This window comes from Dromiciops gliroides, chromosome 3 (genome assembly GCF_019393635.1).
Source record: "Dromiciops gliroides isolate mDroGli1 chromosome 3, mDroGli1.pri, whole genome shotgun sequence".
NCBI lineage: Eukaryota > Metazoa > Chordata > Mammalia > Microbiotheria > Microbiotheriidae > Dromiciops > Dromiciops gliroides.
In genome coordinates this window covers 441,200,025-441,221,096 of record NC_057863.1, presented here as the reverse complement: position 1 = coordinate 441,221,096, position 21,072 = coordinate 441,200,025, and the positions used below count along the sequence as shown (strand labels likewise).

Here is a 21,072-nt window from a genome sequence, read left to right as displayed (position 1 = left end):
GCCATGGACAGAGAATGTCTACCACAGAGACCAAATGGAAGAATGATTTCCCAGAGGATGAGATGCTCTAGGTGTTTCCGTTTGTAGATCCCATTGTGCTGATTAAATTAAGTATACCTTGCAGAGCCTCCTCAAGAAGAACCATGATGGTTCTTTAAAGAGTTCTGTGTAACAATGCACAAAGGGAAAAACAAGTGAATAAATTGTCCAGAATGATAGTCATTTGGGCATACATCTGATAGAACTATTCTATCAGTATGTGTATCAGAGACAGATGCATTACATGTATGGGCCCAGGAGGAAAGCATGCTGAATTGCCTTTGGCAAATTGTACATTAGAACAAAGGTAGAGGATAGGGAGCTAGGTGGCACAGCAAATGGAGCACCAGGCATGGAGTCTTAAAGATTCATCTTCTTGACTTCAGATCCAGCCTCATATACTTACTAGTTTTGTGACCTTGGCCAAGTCACTTTAACCTTCTTTGCCTCAGTATAGAAAGCGGGCCTCCAAACCAGGAAGACCCACCTCTGACACAAATTGACTGCATAATGCTGGGCAAATTAACCTCTCAGTACTCTCGGATACTCTCTATAAGTTGCAGAGAAGGTGCCAACTTATGTTTATGTGGAGAATTTCATCTGCCAAGAATTTCGTATATGAATGAAATCACAAGTCCAGGCCCTATCTTTATCCTTTTAATGGTCACAATCTTCTCCAAAAACGAAGGTCCCTCTTATAAACAATAAATATTATTCTTCCAATGATTCTGTATAACTGCAAAGCATGGGATGCCTCTATCTCCAAAGAACTAAAGCTGAGAGTCACCCAAAGGGCATAAGCAAGCTGTAATACCTTACAAATGAAGAACTATTCAAGAGAAGTAAGGTGAAGGACACTCATCAGAAAGGTGCCTGACTGAGAAGGAAGAGCCAGCCATGTGGCAAGAGCACAAGATAATGGATGAACAGGTCAGGTGCCCCACTGGTACCCATGCAACACCAAGAGATCTTGAGGAAGGAGCCAATTCATAACACTGGGCAAACCCCTTTTGGAGAATTTGTGGAAACTTATAGATCTAAGGGTCATCTAGGTTAAGAAGATAGCAGGGGTGTCTGTCTGCACTGTTGGAGGGAATCCACTGATCTTCTGAGGTCGCAGATCCATCTCTGAGATCACAGATCCATCAAAGTGTCAGGACATTTTATGGCCTGTGCCTTCTTTGTCTTCAAGAAGTCCTTACCCAAATAAAGCCTTTGAAAGAGTCTCGACCTCTTAGAGGATGAAGAGCAAAGAGATATTTTCTAGTTGCAATGTTGGAGCTCCTTCTAATGACTTTCTTCAGTCCTAAAAATAAAACTGAACCAACTATCTAAGACAATTTTACATTCTAGGGTGTTTTTTGTAATGATCCTGATGTCTCAGAGAAGCCTTATAGGTAGTTTGTTTTTAACCATTAGACTTCCAAAAATTGACCTTAAATACCTGCCCTTGAAGACCTCCTCATAATCCCCATTCCCTAACTTTTCCTATAGGATCTCATGAAGTAAAACAAGCAATGGTATCTCCTAATATCTAGGTGTATGAAATATAGATAGCCTCCCGGGGCATGGCACTGGAGTGGGGTAAGGGGCAATACAGAACATTTTAAAATATAACTTCTTATAAATATATATATATATATATAGTTAGTAAGAGACAATCATACTCTATGTAGCACGTAGCTATTTATTTTGTAGTAAGTCAAGTTGCATGAAGGCTCAGGGTCTCTGGTATAGTTAAAACCCAAGAGATACAACTTTCAAACCCTGGGCCCATATATATCTCACCCTGATCCTCCTGGATTTTCACTATTGCCTTTGCTTGAGGAATAACTCTACATGTAGATAGTAAGCCATGTGGGGACATACTGGAGAAATTGGGAATCACTAAAAGTCAATTTTGACTAGCGTGCCAAGGGGTCTTTAGTAGCTTTCATATAATGGTGTGGGATCCTAAGAGCTTATGATACACCAAGAATGCTGTCTCTTTTGTCTCCTGTTTAAGGATCCCTTTGTTGGTTATATTAACAATGTGTTTTTTCTCTAAACACACATATCATGAGTCTTCAAAACCGTTTCACATTATCCTTGACACCCAGTTCTGAATCCTGAAATAATCTCTGCACCTCAGTTCCTCCTCTGCACAATGAAGGGATTGGACAAGAGAGACTTTAAGGTCTTTCCAGATCGAAATCTATGATCCTATACCACAAGTTTCCAAGCTTATTTCCTAGAAAAGTGAATCATTATTTCAAGTCCATACATTAAAAGAAGGATCTAACTTTTGCTGTTTTACTCCCTTTAAAAGATGTATTCCTGAGAAAGAAGCCTTGACTTTAGTTTTATTTAAGGTCATTACATCCAACCTTGTCATTCTATAGATGAGGAAATAGACCAGATAGGTTACACTGTTACCCCAAAGTAACACGGATCATGAGTATCCAAGTCAAAATTCAAACCAAGATCCTCCTCCTACTGTACCATCTTTGATGGAAAAACAAAGTCTAAGGACAGTGTGTTAGGGACACAGGGAAGGGGATACTCACAATTAGAAGGAAGTTAGAGGATGAGTCAATAAAGGAGATGGAAGAGAAGTAGGAGAAAGTCTGAGCAACTGGAGAAATAGTTTACTGTTTTACCTCCTCTGCTGCTACCTTCTCATCCTTGGATGTGAGAATGCTATACTGAGGTAGAAGATAGATAAATAGATAGGTAGATAGGTAGATAGAAAGATAGATAGAAAGATAGATAGATAGATAGATAGATAGATAGATAGATAGATAGATAGATAGATAGATAGATAGATAGATGGAGAGATGAATGTATAATCTCCAATTTAGTATGTATATACATATTACATACTGTATATATAGTACATATAGTAAACAAATACTATGTATAATATATACAAATATGTTATGTTATATAACATAAGGTGCTATGATAAATACATTATATAATAGTATAATAATAGTCTGTGTATATATGGAGATAATCAATAGAAGGAAGGCACTAGCATTAAGGAAGACCAAGAAAGGTTAATGTAGAAAGTACAATTTTTTCCTCATACTGAAAAGAAGCCGTGGAAGCCAGGTTAAGTGCTCTTAACAGTAATAGGAAAATTAGGAGGAGGGAAAACTTTCTAGGGGAAAGATGGTGAGTTCAGTTTTGGACATGTTGAGTTTAAGTCATCTATGGGACATCCAGCTTGAGATGTCCAATAAACAATCAAAATTCAAAGAAAAATGGATTGCCTCAGAGCTAAGTTCTACAATTTGACCTGGTCCATCTGTTCTCTTCTCCCCCAAATCTTTGCACTGAATTGCCTGAATTATAGTGGGACTCAAATGTGTTATTATTTCATCACCTTCTAGAACATTATTGATCTCTTAGTTCTCAATCTTCTAATGTTTGGCTTTTCTCCCGGTCATTTTAATCCTTGCAGCCAAAGAGTTGTTGTTATTGTTGTTGTTGTTGTTGTTTTTAAAGAATAATCAATCAGAAAATCTACTTCAAATGGTTTCCCCATTGCCTTTGGTGTGATTTGTCAAATTACTTTATCTCTCTGTAAAATGGAGAGAATATTGAGTTAAAGTATAATAAGATTCTTTGAGTTTCTCCGACTTAACAACCATCTCTATTATACCATGCATTATTATACAACACTTTTTCTCTGCTTTGGAAAAACCAAACCAAACCACTTCTTTCTCCTTCTCCAGGTACACTGTGATGTCAGGGACACCTGAGAAAATTTTAGAGCATTTCCTAGAAACAGTACGCCTTGAGCAACCTTTAAGTGAAACAACAGGTAAGTGTTTTCATGATTAGATATATGGGTTATAAATGTTTATAGTGTAAACAAGGTATTTACCAAACCAGAGTTCAAGTCTGGTCTTTTTAAGACTAACTTGAATGTCAGTGGTGGATGGAATGGTAGAGAACTCTCTCTTGCTTCTCCAGTGCCCTCTTCTCTCCCTCTTCGCTAATGATGTTTGCAGACTACCATGCATGTGAGGGTTGCCTTACACAATTCAAGAAGAGTTGTTCTAATCAGTATGGATCCTCAGGCAGCCTCAGAGTGTAAGGAATACCACAGTGGGATGGACCAGGCTCCTACATATGTCGAAGAGGTTAGAGAAGGGATGAAGATACTCTCAACATTGGACTAACAGTTCAAAGTTAGGAAATGTTGTCTTCTCTTCATTACCAACTTACTAAGTGGCTCTGTCCAAGCTACTTAATCTTCTTAAGTCTTTGTGCCAAGCAGAGTCTACTCCTTAGGAAACATGGAGTAATGGAAATTTAGAGTCAGAATACATGAATTAAAATGTGTCTGTTTCACACTACCTGAATGACCTTGGACAAATTATTTAACTTCTTTCCTCGTCTGCAAAATGAGGGGATGAAAGTAGATAATTTCTCAGGTCCTTTCCAGCTCTATGAACCTGTGAGTTCATATTTGACTCAAAGAACATTAAATCCTGTAGATGAAAGTTATTTTCTGAATGTGTTAGACTCATTACAAAGCTTTTTATGGTTCCAAAGTGCGTTTCCACAATTAAATTTCTCAACATCCTATTATTGTTATTCTTTAACTGCTCAAAACTTCCTTTCCACTTATTATTTCCCTCTCCTATTCCATTTTCTAATTTTGTAGGTGGATATCCTGAGACTCCATTCATACAAGTTAAGGAAGGAGTAATGGGATAGAAAAAGCTGGACCCCAGACCACATAACCATAAATAAATTTAATCAGGATAACTCAATTATCAGAGATGTATAGGTCAATACTTTAAAATTTTAAGATTTCATTAGAGTACTTTCCACACCCTCAAACCATTGATGAGAATTATACCCCCTCTGCAGCTTACTTACTACAACATGGTCTTCCAAAGTTGCGCTGAAAAATGTATTACCTAAAACACAACCTGATGCTGAACTTAATTAGGCTGGTACTTGCTCATCCAATCCATCCCTAAGCCTGAACTCGGAGCCTTTCCAGCATGTCTGCTGTAGCTTATGCTCCACTGACATAGCTTTTGAGAATCCTGTAGGGTGATCTTCATGTCAGAAGGAATTTTAAAGTGGCTAAGAAATTTAGTGCCATTTCAGTTACATGTCCATAAAAATGCTACAACCCTTTCCCCTTCTAATTTGGTATCTGTCTACATATTTGTGTGTATATACACACATGTATATAAGTGTGTATGTATATTTTGAGAAGCTTTGTATTTGTATGAATACATTTATATATATATACACATATGTACACATATACATAAATATAAATACATGCATGCAAATATGTGTGTATATATGTATATTGTGTATGTCTGGGGAAGGGGTGCAGCTGGGTGGCACAATATAAATTATTGAACTTGGGAGTCAGTATGACCTGAGTGCAAATCCTGTCTCACATACTTGCCAGCTATTTGACCCTGGACAAGATACTTAATTTTTCTTTCCATCAGTTTCCTCATCTATAAAAACAGGTATAATAATAACACTTAGCTCACAGGGTTGTTGTGAGAATCAAACAAGATAACACGTGTAAAGCTCTTTCTAAACCTTAGATTGCTAGATAAATGCTAGCTTTTATTCTTAGCTTTTATTTTTGTTTATTTGATTGTTTTATGGGTTTTGTGAGTTTGTCTATGTCTTTTAAGACACAGACGTCTCCATAATTTTAATATTGACTGAAAAGAAAGTTTCTGTTTACATTGGCACGTACCTTATCTAAGAAGAGATCTATAAGGTTTTTACTGTCTGAAAAGAAAACAGTACCTTTCCTTTTAAGGTCTCCTGTGAAGGGAGTGTTCTTTTCAGGGAACTTAACTTTACTGGCTTTTAAACAGCAAAGAGTAGAAGTCAAGAAATCAATTTATTTTGTGGATGTTACATAGATCTATGTAGCCCAGCCTCTGACCAAAGACACAGAATTTTCTCATTAACATTAATTTTCTTATTCAGTCCTTCCAAAGTAAGAAAATGCTACATAAAGTACAGTTGCCCTGATTTAACATTTCAGTAACCTTTTCTGGAAAGGCTCTGGTATTAGGCCAATGTTACAAGCAGTTTAACAGTCTAGGAAAAGCTATGCACTAGAGTTATTCCTAAAAGAAAGGCCTGTATGTAACAAACATGCCCAAAATGCATCAAAGAACTGGGTAAAGTAGTGGGCCAGACTGATGTTCGTTAATTCAGTCAGAATATATTGATTAAATACCGACTGTATGCCAAGCACAAATATTTATTAAGCCCCAAGCAATATTATGACAAATGAATGTCAGCCTTTTTGTATTTTTTTTGCTGTAGTCTGTCAGTTTTCTTAAATTCATGTCAATATTTATTCACTGAATTATTTTGATGATGTTTTAAAACTATCCGAGAATCACAGAGTACCATTGTATTCCATTCACACAAAGCAGGAAGCCTATTCACCAATCAGGCAATAATTTGGAATACATAAAAAATAATACCAAGTATGAACTCTACTCTTCCTTTTCTCTTCTTCCCCTTCTGTTTTTCTGGTATTGTCTAGAATTACATAAAGAAAAATTATTTGTTTTGAATATTAGATGATAACAACTATGAATATTGTACAATTGTTCAGTACAGAGACTTAATACATGTTTGATTGATTTCCTGATGCTCTTACACACTTTCCCAGTGATTTCATTACCTCCCATGAATGCAATTATCATCTCCATATAGAGGGAGACTCAAAAGTCTTAATGCAGTTTTAAGTTCTGATAGCCTAAAACTGCACTAAGACTTTTGGGACTCTCATTCATATTTACACACATGTGTGTGTCCATATAGACAAAACATATATTTATATGTATATGTAGTACACATATGTATGTGTATATGTGTGTATCTGTATGTCATACCTGAACTGTGGATGTGGATGAACTGAGCCCTCTGTTTCTTCAATAGGTGCTTGATAAACACATCATGGATTTGGGGAAAGGTGCCCCTAAGACACTTCAGAGAAGCTATTTTTTTCTACTCAGACAGATACTATTTATATCTGACATGGAGATAATTCCAAAATTAGATCTTTTTTCTTGGATTCTGGCTATATATTTCTCTTCTAAGACTTTTAGGATTTGATGACGAATACAGCAGGCTTTCTTGATATGTTAGAAAAACAATAATCATTACTAAGGTGATTTTATACTCATTAAACAAACCAAATCACTTCAATGAAGGAAATATAGCATTTTGGACAATTAATCTCATCAGCATCATATAGGATTACACATTTAGAGATTGAATAAACCTTAGAGGTCATCTAGTCCAAACTGCCCCTTTTTTAGATGAGAAAATTAGGTTCTAGAGAGGCTAAGTAATTCATCCAATATCAAAGAGCTATTAAGTTACAAAGGTAGGATTTCAACCCAGGTCCTCTGATTCTATATCTAGAACTTTTCCCATTGTACCATGCAGCCTCCCCAGTTCTTGGGCATTAAAATTACGGAGTCATTTTAGGGGTCTAAACATTCACCATCTGATCAAATAGCTTTGGAGATAAGTGAGGGGTTAAAAAGAGGTCAGTGTTACAAAGAAGGGATGGGAAAAATGAGGAGCAATGTATCATAGGCATTTCAGACCGAACATGTCCAAGATAAAATTACTCATCTTTCCCTCAACACTACTCTGTTCAAACTTGTGAATAAAGAGTTAGGAAAGGACATTTAAGGAGTTGTAGAAGGACAGGTTCACTAATGCTCTACTGTTGGGGCAGCAAATTGGTCCAAACATTCTGGAAAGGCACTTGGAATTATGTGAGAGATGTGACTGCAATAGTCATAGTCTTTGACCCACAGATTTCACTGCCAGGAATAAATCCTCAGGGAATTTCATGACAAAAATAAAGGTCCTTCGTATGCCAAAATATTTATAGCAGAAGTTTTTGTAGTAGAAAAGTGTTGGAAATAAAATGGGTGGCCATTTTTTTAAATTGACTGTTGTTGATGATGATGACAACGACAAAGACAATTACAACAACAATGATTAGCTGGCATTCCATATGGCACTTTAAGGTTTTCAAAGTGACTTACAAATACTAAATAATTTTATCCCCATTACAACCTTAGGAGGTTTCTTCTTGTTGTTCAGTCATTTTAGTCACATCCAACTATTCATGACCTCATTTGGGGTTTACTTGACAAAGATACTAGAGTAGTTTCCCATTTCCTTCTCCAGCTTATTTTATGGATGAGGAAACTGAGACAAACAGGGTTGAGTGACTTGTCCAGGGTCACATAGCTATCAAGTGTTTGAGGCTGGATTTGAACTTATGAAGGTGAGTCTTCCTGACTCCAGGCCCAGCACACTATCCACTGTGCCATCTAGCTGCCCTATAAAACATGGGAGATAGATTCTATTGTAACCCACATTTTACATATGACGAAACAAAGGCAGGCAGGTTAAGTGACTTTCCCAGGGGTTAAATTGCTGGTAAATGTCCAAGAGTAGATTTGAACACAGGTCTTCCTGACACCAAATCCAACACTTTCTCCACTTGGCCTATTGTACTATAAAAATTTGTGTATATGATCAATGCAGAAAAGCATAGGAAGACTTAGATGCAAAGTGAAATAAGCAGAATCAAGAAAACAATGCACACAAGAACTACAACAATGTGAATAGAAAGACCAACAACAAAATTTAAACTGAAGGCTGTGACCATTTTTAATGACTAAGCCTATCCCCCAAGAAGAGATATGAGACAATATCTCCTTTCTTTCTTGCAAAGGTAGAAGACAATGAGTATGGAACCCTGCATATGGTGCTTGACTGGAGTGATGTGTCAGTTTTGCTAAGCTATTTTTTCCTCGTTTTCATTTGTTCTTATGACGAATTGCTTTCTGCAAGGAGGGAAAGGAAGGAGTGTATTGTGAAATTCAAGTGACATAAACATCAAACATATCAGTGCAAAGAGGCTGCTTGATGTAGGTTTAGAGTGAGGGATTTGGAGTCAAGAAGACCTTAGTTAAAAATCTGCCTCAGATACTAGCTGTGGGACCCTATGAAAGTCTCTTAATGTCTGTCTACCTTCGGATCCTCATTTCATGGACATAATAATTGAACCTACCTCTCAGGACTATTGGGAGAATCAAATGAGATATCATATAGATGGGAGTGGTTCTAGGTCAAGGATTTTTACAAGAACCTAATTCTTCTATTCTGTTCTTGTTTTTCTCCTCCAGATTCAGTTTTAAATGACTTCATCATGATGCACTGTGTTTTCATGCCCAATTCCCAGCTTTGCCCAGCTCTGGTGGCCCAATATCCTTTTATTATGAAAAGTCACTTCCCTTGAGAACTGTCTTTCACAGAAAAGATTCCCATCACCATGATGCCCTCTAATCATCCTCTGGTAAGTCGTGGCCTAAGGTTGAGGTCTGTATTGTAAGCCTATACTAAAATCCATGGCTTTTTCCCCAATCACAGAACTTTGGAGCCTGCTACAATTACTCTAATCATCATGCACTGGGAGAATTCTTCAATTCATCTATGTTGTTTTAGGGAGAGATAATGATAATAATCACATTGGATAAGAAGACATGCATGGGGGGCAGCTAGATGGCACAATGGATAAAGCACCAGCCTTGGATTCAGGAGGACCTGAGTTCAAATCTGGCCTCAGACACTTGACACTTACTAGCTGTGTGACCTTGGGCAAGGTACTTAACCCTCATTGTCCCACCAAAAAAAAAAAAGACATGCATGGGCTGTAATCTGTATAGCATAGTGCCTCGCAAATTGTGGGCACTTAACAAATGCTTGTTAACTGATTGACTGACTATACAGGTAGAAGAAGTATACATGATCCATAGCAAAACATGAATCTATTGGTGTCTTGAAATACAATCCATTAAGGTGTTTTATACATAATGAAATGTAGTGAATACTAGATACCGCACAAGAAGAAAATGGAAACTGGATCTAGAAGAATGTGTTATGACTGGATAGGTGGCAGAGCCAGGGATATTTGTGTGTGTGTGTGTGTGTGTGTGTGTGTGTGTGTGTGTGTGTGTATGTATGTATGTAATGTATGGAGAGAGAGAGAGAGAGAGAGAGAGAGAGAGAGAGAGAGAGAGAGGGAGAGAGAGAAGGAGGGAGAGAGGGAGGGAGGGAGGGAGGGAGAGAGAGAGAGAGAGAGAGAGAGAGAGAGAGAGAGAGAGAGAGAGAGAGAGAGAGGAGGAGGGGGATATTTAGGTGCATCAGGGGGCAATTCTCTAAGTCAGTAATGTTATGAAGGACTGCTACCGCATTATCCCTTGGCACCCATTCTATTGATGTAATGACAATTCTTGGCCTCTTATAGGAAAGTGATAGTGCCACTAATTCCAGGATGTGTCATAGCCAGATGTGGAAAAACAAATCTACCAGTGTATTGTCATTCTTACTTTCCTATTTGAGTTGTATGTCACTGGGGAGAGTAGTCATATCAATTAGACCACAGATCCATGGTACTGGAATTTATCACAATCTCTACCTGCTCCTCTTAGATATTTATCAACTATCATATGCTTTCACTAATGATTTTTATCCTCATATTGAGTTTTTAAAACACTGTCCATTTTAATAGTGAGACCCATTGTTTCTCATAGAAGATAACTTGGAAATGGTTTTGGTTTTTGACAATAGCTTAAGGTCCATTATTGGAGTTGACTGAGATGATGATATTAACAAGTGGCACATCCCAGCACAAAAATATAAAAGGGGTAATTTACCACCAGTAGCAACAAAATTTTGAAATTAAAAGCAAGTTGACTTTGGATAGCAAAATGTGTTGAAGAAGAGAGAATGGTTTTCACTGATATTCCTTGTTCAAAAGCAATCCAGTCACTGTTGACATGCATTTTTTTCTTTTTTTATTACAATTAATCTGCCTGATTCTCATTTTCCTGCATACCCATAATTCTCATTGAAATCAGCAGAATGCATGAGGGTGAGAGATTTGAGCTGAATATGTTACTCAGTGGGAGCTGCAAGAGTGAGATTTGAGTGTTTATTTGTCTGGGAAACTATCTTTCCAAATAATGACAGCTTAATGAGACTTACATATATAATATGGTCTTTCTGGCTCATATTCAATTTTTTTGTGATACAAATGGACAATTCCATGCTCAAACTATTCTTTTTTAACTGTACACATAGGAGTCATTATTAGACTCAGGGTTGTAGGGAAGACTAAAAACACCTTTGAGAATAGACATTTCCCTTACCTTATCTGGCCAGCGTTGTATAAACACGGACCAAAGAAAAACACAATCAAACTGTGTGCAAGCAGAAATATAGAAAAAATATTTTTTTTCCTTTTTCAACCCCCAAAACTCCAATAATAAAGCTTAGGCATTTCGTTATTTTAAAATGTGTGTTTGTCCTCTTGCTTTTGCATCTCTTATCTCTTACAAAGATGCATGTTAGGATACCTATATCACCATCTCTCCAAGCCCCAACTAAGTGGGTATCAAATTAACTTTAAGTACAATGTCATGCCCACATAGGCACTTAATAAATATTTCATAGTGGAAAAATAAGAAAAAAACCCCAGAAATATGAACAACAAAACCAAAACACACCAAAGTCTGATTGTTACACACGGTAATACCAGAAACCTAGGTGTTATCTGTACCACTCTGCACCTGCCCTTTCATTTCTCATCCCTTATAGATATCTATTGTAAGCCAATATTTGATGTCAGAGACAACAAAATTAACTTAGAAATGCACCTTCCATGACTGAGTGTTGATGGCTCTAGTAACTCCTGTGTATCTTCCCAGGTACCTTGAGCTACTCACAATACATAAGGCCCAAGTGATCCTTTTAAAAGACCTCAGTGGAAGTTTCTCGTAGGACTGAGGAGAATGTTCATGAACAGATCAACAGCAGTTCTTGTGGCCAAGTATCAGCCCTTCCCTCATGCCCAACACCTCTGCTAACCTTCTGTACCTGTGCCGGTAACGTGGCCTCTGCACCCTGGATCTTGAAGTCAGTTAGGACCATTTCCTTGCATCACACCAATCTTTGCATCCCCTTTCTCTCCCTCCAAAAATATCCCTTGAAGCAGGAAACCAAATGTTCTGCATCAATAGTGATCACTTTCTTTAGTCTCCAAGGCAGTTCTTGAAAACTTGTCTTCTAAACTCCATTCTCCCCCACCCCCAACTAAATATACATACCTATACTCTCACACACATACACACACACATACTATTGATGCAGAACATTTGGTTTCCTGCTTCATCAAGAAGATGAAGGGCATCCAACATCCACAAAAACCCATCTCTCTTCTGCCATTCTTCCAAACTGATTAACATCATTGCCCCATATCTCCCACTTCCCTCTTGTCACAGAAACAGAGTTCTATGTTCTCACTTCAACACTCATTAAATGCCAACTCTATAATAGGCACTATGGTAGTCAGTGGGACTACAAAGACAAAAGTGAAACACATCTTGCCCTCAGGGAGATTGCATCCTACTATAGGGAAACAATATTCATGCAGATAAATTTATGAAATATATTTAAAGTAATTTCCAGGGGCAGCTAGGTGACACAGTGGATAAAGCACCAGCCCTGGATACAGGAGGACCTGAGTTCAAATCCAGGCTCAGACACTTACTAGCTCTGTGACCCTGGGCAAGTCACTTAACCCCAATTGCCTCACCAACCCCCCCCCCAAAAAAAAACCCAAAAAAGTAATTTCTAGCCTCTAACAGATAGAGGAATCAGCAAAGGTTACTTATAAGATAAAGCACTAGAGCTGAGCCTTAAAGGGGGATAGGGGTTGCAAGGTGGAGGTGAAGAAAGAGAGTGTTCCAGTTGGGGGAACAGCTCATGCAAAAATACAGAGTGAGGAGATAAGTTGTTATTACTGGGATGTTAGGATCATTGACATACGGCCAGAAATTATTTAGCTAGTCCTTATCCAGTCCAGCTCTGTCATTTTACAGTTGAGAAAACAGCCTTAAGTGACTTGTCCAAGATGACCCAGGTAGTAAGAGAACAGCAAATTGGCCAGGTCAGCTGGAACATGGTGTACACGAAGGGGAGCCAAAGAAAATCAGTGAATAAAGGCAGGTTGAGTGATTTTTACAGGGCATTAAAGGTTGGATGCTATCCTAGAGGCATCAGAGAACCATTAAAGCTTCTTGAACAAAGGAGTAATATGGTTAGTCTTGTGCCTTTAGAAGATCAGTTTGGCAGCTGTATTAGGGGATAGAAAGAGTGGAAGTGGGAAGGCAATTAGGAAGGTATCGCATTACCAGTGGTATCAAACTCATAGAAATGGGGGCCACTAAGCTATGCATAAAGATTCATGTGGCTGAATATTGACCTAAATTCACATATATTGTGAATTTATTTATTTTGTTAAATATTTCCCAGTTGTATTTTAATCTGATTCAGCAGGCCATACATTTGACAACTCTGTTCTATATGACAAGTGATGAAGGCCTGAAGCAGGAAAGTGACTATGAGTGGAAAAGAGACAGAGAAGAAGGAGGAGGAGAAGAGGAGAAGGAGGAGGAGGAGGAAGAGGAGGAGAAGGAGAATGAGAAACATTTATTTAGTGCTTTAATGTTTAAAAAACACTTTACTAATACTATTTCATATTATCCTCACAATAATCCTGGGAGAGAGGTAATATTATTATCCCCATTTTTGAGATGAGGACATTGAGACTGTGAAAGATTAAGTAACTTTCCCATGGTGAGTAAGCCACTAAATGTCAGAGGCATAATTTAAACTCATGGCTTCCTGACTCCATGTCCACCTAGCTGCCCACTCAGTCTTCTGTAATCACAGGATTATAGGTACAATATGCATTTTAATCACCTCTTAAGAGAGTGGAAGGGATGGGAATAGATCTGTATTAGTATCACTATGAGGAATTGTTTTAGGGATACAAAAACAAAGCATCAAAACAGTCCTTGCTTTCAAACAGTTAACATTCTACTGCTTAGCACAGTGTCTGGCACATAGTAGGCACTTAATAAATATTTCTTTAATAGCATTGTATTTAATGGAATAGAACTAGAGGTCCTAGTGCAAATACAAAGGAGAGGGGAAATTTTAAGAGAATTGGTGGAGATAGTAAAGTCAGGACCCTAACAAATGATTAAAAGTGGGAGGTGGGAGAAAAGGGGGTTGAAGTTGGTTCATACCTGAATCCCATAAGCCAAGCCCCAAAATATTTTAGTTTAAATAGTTGAACTTCAAGCTCTTGAAGCCAAATGTCCTAAATTTCATTTCCACTCAATGCAGGTGGCCATGTTGGTATCAACTGCCCAGTGCAAAAATTTTCTTTCTGCGTAGGGAAAATGTTGGTGTACTAATTCACTTGAAACAAGCTGGAATAGTTTAGAAAACCTTAGAGTTGGGAAGTATCTCCTAATGCAGGAATCATCTAATGCAGGAATCCCTTCTAGAACATACCTTACAAGCAGTAACCCAACTTAAATTCTTTGAGTGATGAAGTCACCATCTAATGAGATAATTTCAACAAAGAGTTAGCATTTTAGCTGGATTTTAAAGGATAGGTAGGAATTCAACAGACAAGGAGCAAAGAGTTCACATGGTATCCTTGAGTCTCAGTTTTCTCATCTGTAAAATGGGAGAGTTAGGTTAGATTATCACTAATATTCTTTCCTTCTCTAAATAATATGTTGTTATAATCCCTTTTCTTTGTAAGCAAGGGCAATTGCTCCATCCCCATTCAATCTCCTCCATTTGTCCAGGGTCATGGGTGAGAGGTATAGTTTATTTAGCTAGAAAATTCTCTCTCATTCTTACCAGCCAAAATCCTTCTGTAGTCAGTGGGCAGATGACCCCCAAAGTTTGTTTTCATCTCTAAGCACAGATGTTGTATGCAAAGCAGACATTCAAGGCACAACAACACTGAAGAGGATCAGTTTGGATGTTGATTAGTGTTTTATAAATAGCTGCATAATTAACATGTACTTACTGCAAAAAGGTATACATAATATTGTATTCCCTGTTGTAGGCTGTAATGAATCTGCCGCCCGTTCGTCCTAGGAGGTTTTCACTTACTTTCACCATGATAATTTTAATATGTGGAGCCATTATTAGCTGAATTAAAAATAAGTAAATGAGCAGTAAAAATACAGAAAAATTACAGGTGCCTGTGGTGAGTAAGATAATAACTAGGTAAAAATATATGAAATAATTACAGTGTATGAAAGGCAGAGCCGGCATGAGGAAAATGACTCAATGGAATATTAAACCTGCTCTTGGCAATGTTCAGAAGGCATAGTCTACAACATGTTCTTCATCTCTCCTGATCCTCATCTCACATCTTATTATAAACAGCCCTAGCCCATCAGAATATGCCTAGCCAAAATACCTGGTCTTTTAAATCCAAAATTTTGCCATATCTATATTTGACATCTTGTAAACCGAACATTCAAATGGTTAATTGAAGCAGTGACTCAATGGGCTAAATTTGTTAAGTGTTTTGGATTCTTATAGCCTTAGCTTTGCTGGTCCCATTGGGTCCTTTATAAGCTTCATTAGCATGCTGATTTCTGCTTATTTTTGGAATCTTGGTGGTTTGGGAACTTTCCTGAAAAGATAATGAAAGATAAACCATATAGAGGCAGTTTTTTGATGGTTTTGAGGATTTTTAGAAAATGGCATTAACCTTGGTTCCCCAGAGGGGGATGGTTTTGTTTTTAAAGTCAATAAATCAAAAGGTATTGGAAAGTCTAAAACTCTGGTAGGAATTATGGGGATTCAAAAGACACGGTCCCAGCTCTCAAGGAGCTTATAGCTTGTTTGGGAGAACAAAGCCTGAACACTCAATATAGTAGTAAATACATAGCTAACATTGGAATTGTGAGAAGATAGAGAGGAACCAGTTGGAGTTATCAGTGAAGGCTTCTAGTATGAGATGTAGCTTGTAGAGGTACTTACAGGATGAATAGATGGGAATATAATAAGGTGAGGTTGATAGGAAATAAAAACTCATCTGTGAGTTTACCCAGGGTATGGTAAGATAGAAATCATTTAATCTACAGCAGGAATGACTTAATTTATGTACCAAAAAGAAGTTCCTGAAAACAAGTATTGTAAAGTTGGAATACTTCATAATGAGCTTCTAATTATCTGTGTGTAGTTTTACCACTTGTTGGATTCTTAATAACAGTCTCCTCTTACCAGATGCTCTTTTTCCCCCTTTCATTCAATAAACTTTTAGGTCAACATCTTCTGTCATTTGGTGTGTTAAGATAATTCAGATTATCTTGAATATCATACAAATAAAGACTTAACAGAAAGATCAATCAGCTGAAAATGTTACTACTAACGATAATTCATGTGCACACATGAGCTGTTGTTGGAGATGTGAATTGGTCCAAGAATTGTCTCAAGGATTAGTCCATTCTCAAAAGTAATTTCTAACTATACCCTCCAAACTCACCAACCCATACTCTTTGACCCAGTGATATAATTACTAATCCCATACCCCAAAGTGATCAAAGAAAGAGGAAAAGATCCCACATGTACAAAAATATTTACAGCAGTTCTTATTATAGCAAAGAACTGGACACTTTGGGGAGACCCATCAATTGGGGAATGGCTAAGCAAATTATGGTGAATGAGTGTAATAAAATATTATTGCACCAGTAGAAACGATGAAAAGGATGGTTTCAGAGAAACCTGGAAAAGATTTACATGAACTGATAAAGAATAAACTGTTTAGAACTAGGAGGACAATTGCAGCATAACAACAATATTGAAAAGAAAAAAGGTACTCTGATTAATTTAATGGCTACCTAAGATTCCAGATGATACTATCTACTTCCTGACAGACAAGATGATGAATAAGACATACGCTTTCAGACACAGTCAATGTGGAGATTTGTTTAACAATGCATATTTTTAAAGGGTTTTATTTTTCTTTTTTTCAATTTGGGAAGAGTGGGGAGAGAAAGAGAGGAGATAGATACAAGGGAAACAAGAGAGAAGAGAAAAGAGAGGAAGGAAGGAAGGAAGGAAGGAAGGAAGGAAGGAAGGAAGGAAGGAAGGAAGGAAGGAAGGAAGGAAGGAAGGAAGGAAGGAAGGAAGGAAGGAAGGAGGAAGGAAGGGAGGAAGGAAGGGAGGAAGGGAAGGAGGGAGGGAGGGGGGAAGGGAAGGGAAGGGAAGGGAAGGGAAGGGAAGGGAAGGGAAGGGAAGGGAAGGGAAGGGAAGGGAAGGGAAGGGAAGGGAAGGGAAGGGAAGGGAAGGGAAGGGAAGGGAAGGGAAGGGAAGGGAAGGGAAGGGAAGGGAAGGGAAGGGAAGGGAAGGGAAGGGAAGGGAAGGGAAGGGAAGGGAGGGAGGGAGGGAGGGAGGGAGGGAGGGAGGGAGGGAGGGAGGGAGGAAGGAAGGAAGGAAGGAAGGAAGGAAGGAAGGAAGGAAGGAAGGAAGGAAGGGAGACAGGAAAACAAAGAAAGAACTAAAGAGAAAAAAATGAACAAAAAGAGGATCTTTGAAGCGTTTTCTAATACACAAAAGAGAACAGGAAAGCCAGAAAGAATCAGAGAGAAGCAAGACAGCAATGAAAGTAACATATTGAATTTATTATGTTTTAAAAGAAAAGCAAGCTGTACATAATAGAAATTCACAGCATCATAAATAATTCTTTCTGCTCTACTAGGTATATGGAAAGGCTCATTTTCTTTGGTCTTTGTTAAGTTTAGAATAAAAAAATCTAAACAATTCTGATAATAATTTACATGGTGGAATGCAAAATGCCTGGGAATTAGGAGACCTGAGTCTGAGTCCTGGCTCTGTCACTAACTAAGCTGTGTGACTTTAGGCAAGTCACAATCTCCCTGGACCTAAGTTTTCTCACCTATTAATGAGGCTTATTGGATAATCTTTAAGTCTTCTTTCAGCTTTAATGCAAAAATGATCCTATGATTTGTGGATTGTATGCTGTTTACTTTATCTGGTTATCTCTCTCCAGTGTGCAGGTTATTAAAAATAGACTGTTGTTGACTGAGGATAGTAGCGGTAATGCAGGGAGTCATGTGGGTTTCTGCTGGACTGGTGTTGAGAGTGCCAGGGTAGTCACCTATACCTACTTGGCCCTGCCTATTTGGTGACTTCTCTCCTAACTTCCTGTCCAGTCACTCCCTAGCTTTTCTGTTCAACCCAACCTGTTGAAAATGGCAGAGCCCTACCTCAGGATTTGCTCAATTTGTCCTAATAGACCCGACCACTTCTTCTAACACTTTGCGTAGGACTTTGGTATAAATATTTTCTCTGTCCTGAGATATTGAAAAAATGATTCAACATGGGATAGCTATGTGGTACAGTGGATAGAGTACCAGCCCTGGAGTCAGGAGGACCTGAGTTCAAATCCAGCATCAGACACTTGACACTTATCAGCTGTGTGACCCTGGGCAAGTCACTTAACCCAATTGCCTCACCACAAAAAATGATTCAACAACTCTTTTTTATAGCTCTGAACTCCTAGCTAGAGACCCAACTTCGGTAAAATACTGTAGTTTTAATTTTTGTCTACCTTCCTGGTCACAGCCCCTAACCCTTCTTCAAACTGCATTCCTGGCAATACATTTAAATTAATGATGTAAGTAGTTAAAAGTTTGTCACCAGTTTGGGACATGGTGAATATTTAAACAATCTTTTAAGAAATCGTGTATCACTAAAAAAACAAAAACAAAAACAAAAACAAGGGGCAGCTAGGTGGCACAGTGGATAGAGCACCAGCCCTGGAGTCAGAAGTACCTGAGTTCAAATCTGGCCTCAGACACTTAACACTTACTAGCTGTGTGACCCTGGGCAAGTCACTTAACCCCAATTGCCTCACTAAAAAAACAAAAACAAAAGAAATAGTGTAAAGCTACCTGCCCCAATGAGAGCATTAGTTTCTTGCCCTCTCTGGAGGGATGGGGTGGGAGAGAAAGAGACATAGACAGAATGAAATAGAATGAAGGCTCATTAGCTTTGATATCAGGAATTCTAACCAGTTCCACTTGACTTTGTCTCATACATCATTCAAACATACTGCCTTGTGCCTATAGTCCACTGGTGACAAATTCATCATGGCCGCTCTAATAGAACTCTTGTCTTCACTCTCTTCCCTGTAGGTTCTCAGCTTCTCTCCAGGGTCTGGAAGGATGGGCAGGTCTAGCTTGTTAACCAAATTCAGACCCTAACAGCCTCAAGGTCAGAATGAAAGTCATTGAGGTCAAGGAGGAAGATACTGGGGATTTCTGCTGACCAGTGGGGCATTCACCTCCAGAATCCTATTACATTTGGGGGGGCGAGGCAACAGCTATTTTCTGAGATGAAAAGTACATGATCTCCTGAGACCTTTTCCAAACCAATGGTTCTATATTTCTAAGTATTTTGCTTCTGATCTCCACTCAATTCCTTCTCTTGACATGGAAGTGATCCTAGGTTCTTCAAGGTCATGTCAGTAGAACTCAAGCAATGTCAGTTACTATCAAGGAGGAAAGATTTTGAGTTACCTCTACCCAGAGAGAAAGCATTTCTATTGTCCGTGGACCAGCCTGGCTAAATTTAGACAAGGTTGGCCACAGATACTGAACATGTTGATCACAACAACTCTCAATGACTAGCTACTCTAGTATATAGAGGTCTCATTGTATATCAGTGAAGGTGGTGCTACGACAGTGAAACTAGGGATGGAGTATTAAAGCATCCTCATTTTCTTTTAAAAGGACAGCATAATATCTTAAATTTCCACTTGAAAAGAAGTTAGCTGGTCAGTTATACCTACTTTACTTACTTTTACAGAATTGTTGTGAGAATCAAATAGATAATGTTGATAAAGCACTTTATTAACATAAAAGTACCTTCTAAGTACCTGGTATCACTATCTTCAACATACTGTTCTTGATAACTTTTTGATGGAGTTAATAGTCTAAGAAGCTTCTCTCCTGATATATTTCCTTTACAATTAATGTTAGGCTAACTCTTGTCCAGGTGGATAAAATGATTATTTATTTTGGGGAGGGGGGGAAGTTTGGGGTTATTGTTGTTGTCATCACCTGCTCATTTCAGTCACTACTTCATTTTTTTTTGGAAGTGTTTAAAAATCACACAGGAATCTTTAGTAGATTTCATTAGGAATTTATAAAAACCAAGAGGTCATCTAATCCTTCTGTCTTTTCTGTAATTTGGCATGACAAAAGTTTCATATATGGTAAAATGCTTTCACATCTTCTGATCTTGCTCATGTGCATCATGAAACATCTTCAAGAAAAAGAGGTTCTCAGCTTCTCTCCAGGGAATGATACAGTTAACTTCCAATACACAAGCTTCCTTGTTGTTTCTCAAACAAAACATTCCAATCTCCTGATTCTGGACATTTTCTTTTCCATATAAATATTTTATTATTTTCCAGTTACATTTAGAGATAGTTTTCAACACTTGTTTTTTATAAGATTTCTACTTCCAAATTTTTCTCCCTCCCTTCCCTCCCCCCTCCCCAAGACAGCAAGCAATCTGTTGTAGGTTTTATATATATGTATATATATATATATACAATCACATTAAACATATTGCTGCATTAGTCTTGCTGTGAAAGAAGAATGAGAGCTAACAGGAAAAACTCCAAAAAAAGAAAAAAAACAATAGAAATAGTATGGTTTGATTTGCATCTAGATTCCACAGTTCTTTTTTTCTGGATTTGGAGAACATTTTCCGTCATGAATCCTTTAGAACTATCTTTTTTTTTTTTTTTTGGTGAGGCAATTGGGGTTAAGTGACTTGCCCAGAGTCACACAGCTAGTAAGTGTTAAGTGTCTGAGGCCAGATTTGAAGTCAGGTCCTCCTGAATCCAGGGCCAGTGCTCTATCCACTGCGCCACCTAGCTGCCCCCTCTTTGGAACTATCTTGGACCATTGTATTGCTGAGAAGAATCAAGTCTATCACAGTTGATCAACACATAATGTTGTTGATATTGTGTACAATGTTCTCCTGGTTCTGCTCATCTCACTCAGCATCAGCTCATGCAAGTCC

At 38.1% G+C, this 21,072-nt stretch overlaps 1 protein-coding gene across 7 annotated transcripts in view; it reads left to right on the top strand.

The window, feature by feature from the left end:
* The window catches only part of RAPGEF4 (Rap guanine nucleotide exchange factor 4), a 355,797-nt gene that overhangs the window by 270,545 nt on the left and 64,180 nt on the right, over window positions 1-21,072 (top strand). For all 7 annotated transcript variants that reach the window (XM_043992057.1, XM_043992055.1, XM_043992056.1 and 4 more), the window contains 2 exons: window positions 3,759-3,847; window positions 9,258-9,336. In XM_043992057.1, coding sequence (XP_043847992.1) covers window positions 3,759-3,847; window positions 9,258-9,336 — 168 coding nt within the window. The remainder of the gene's footprint in view (window positions 1-3,758; window positions 3,848-9,257; window positions 9,337-21,072) is intronic.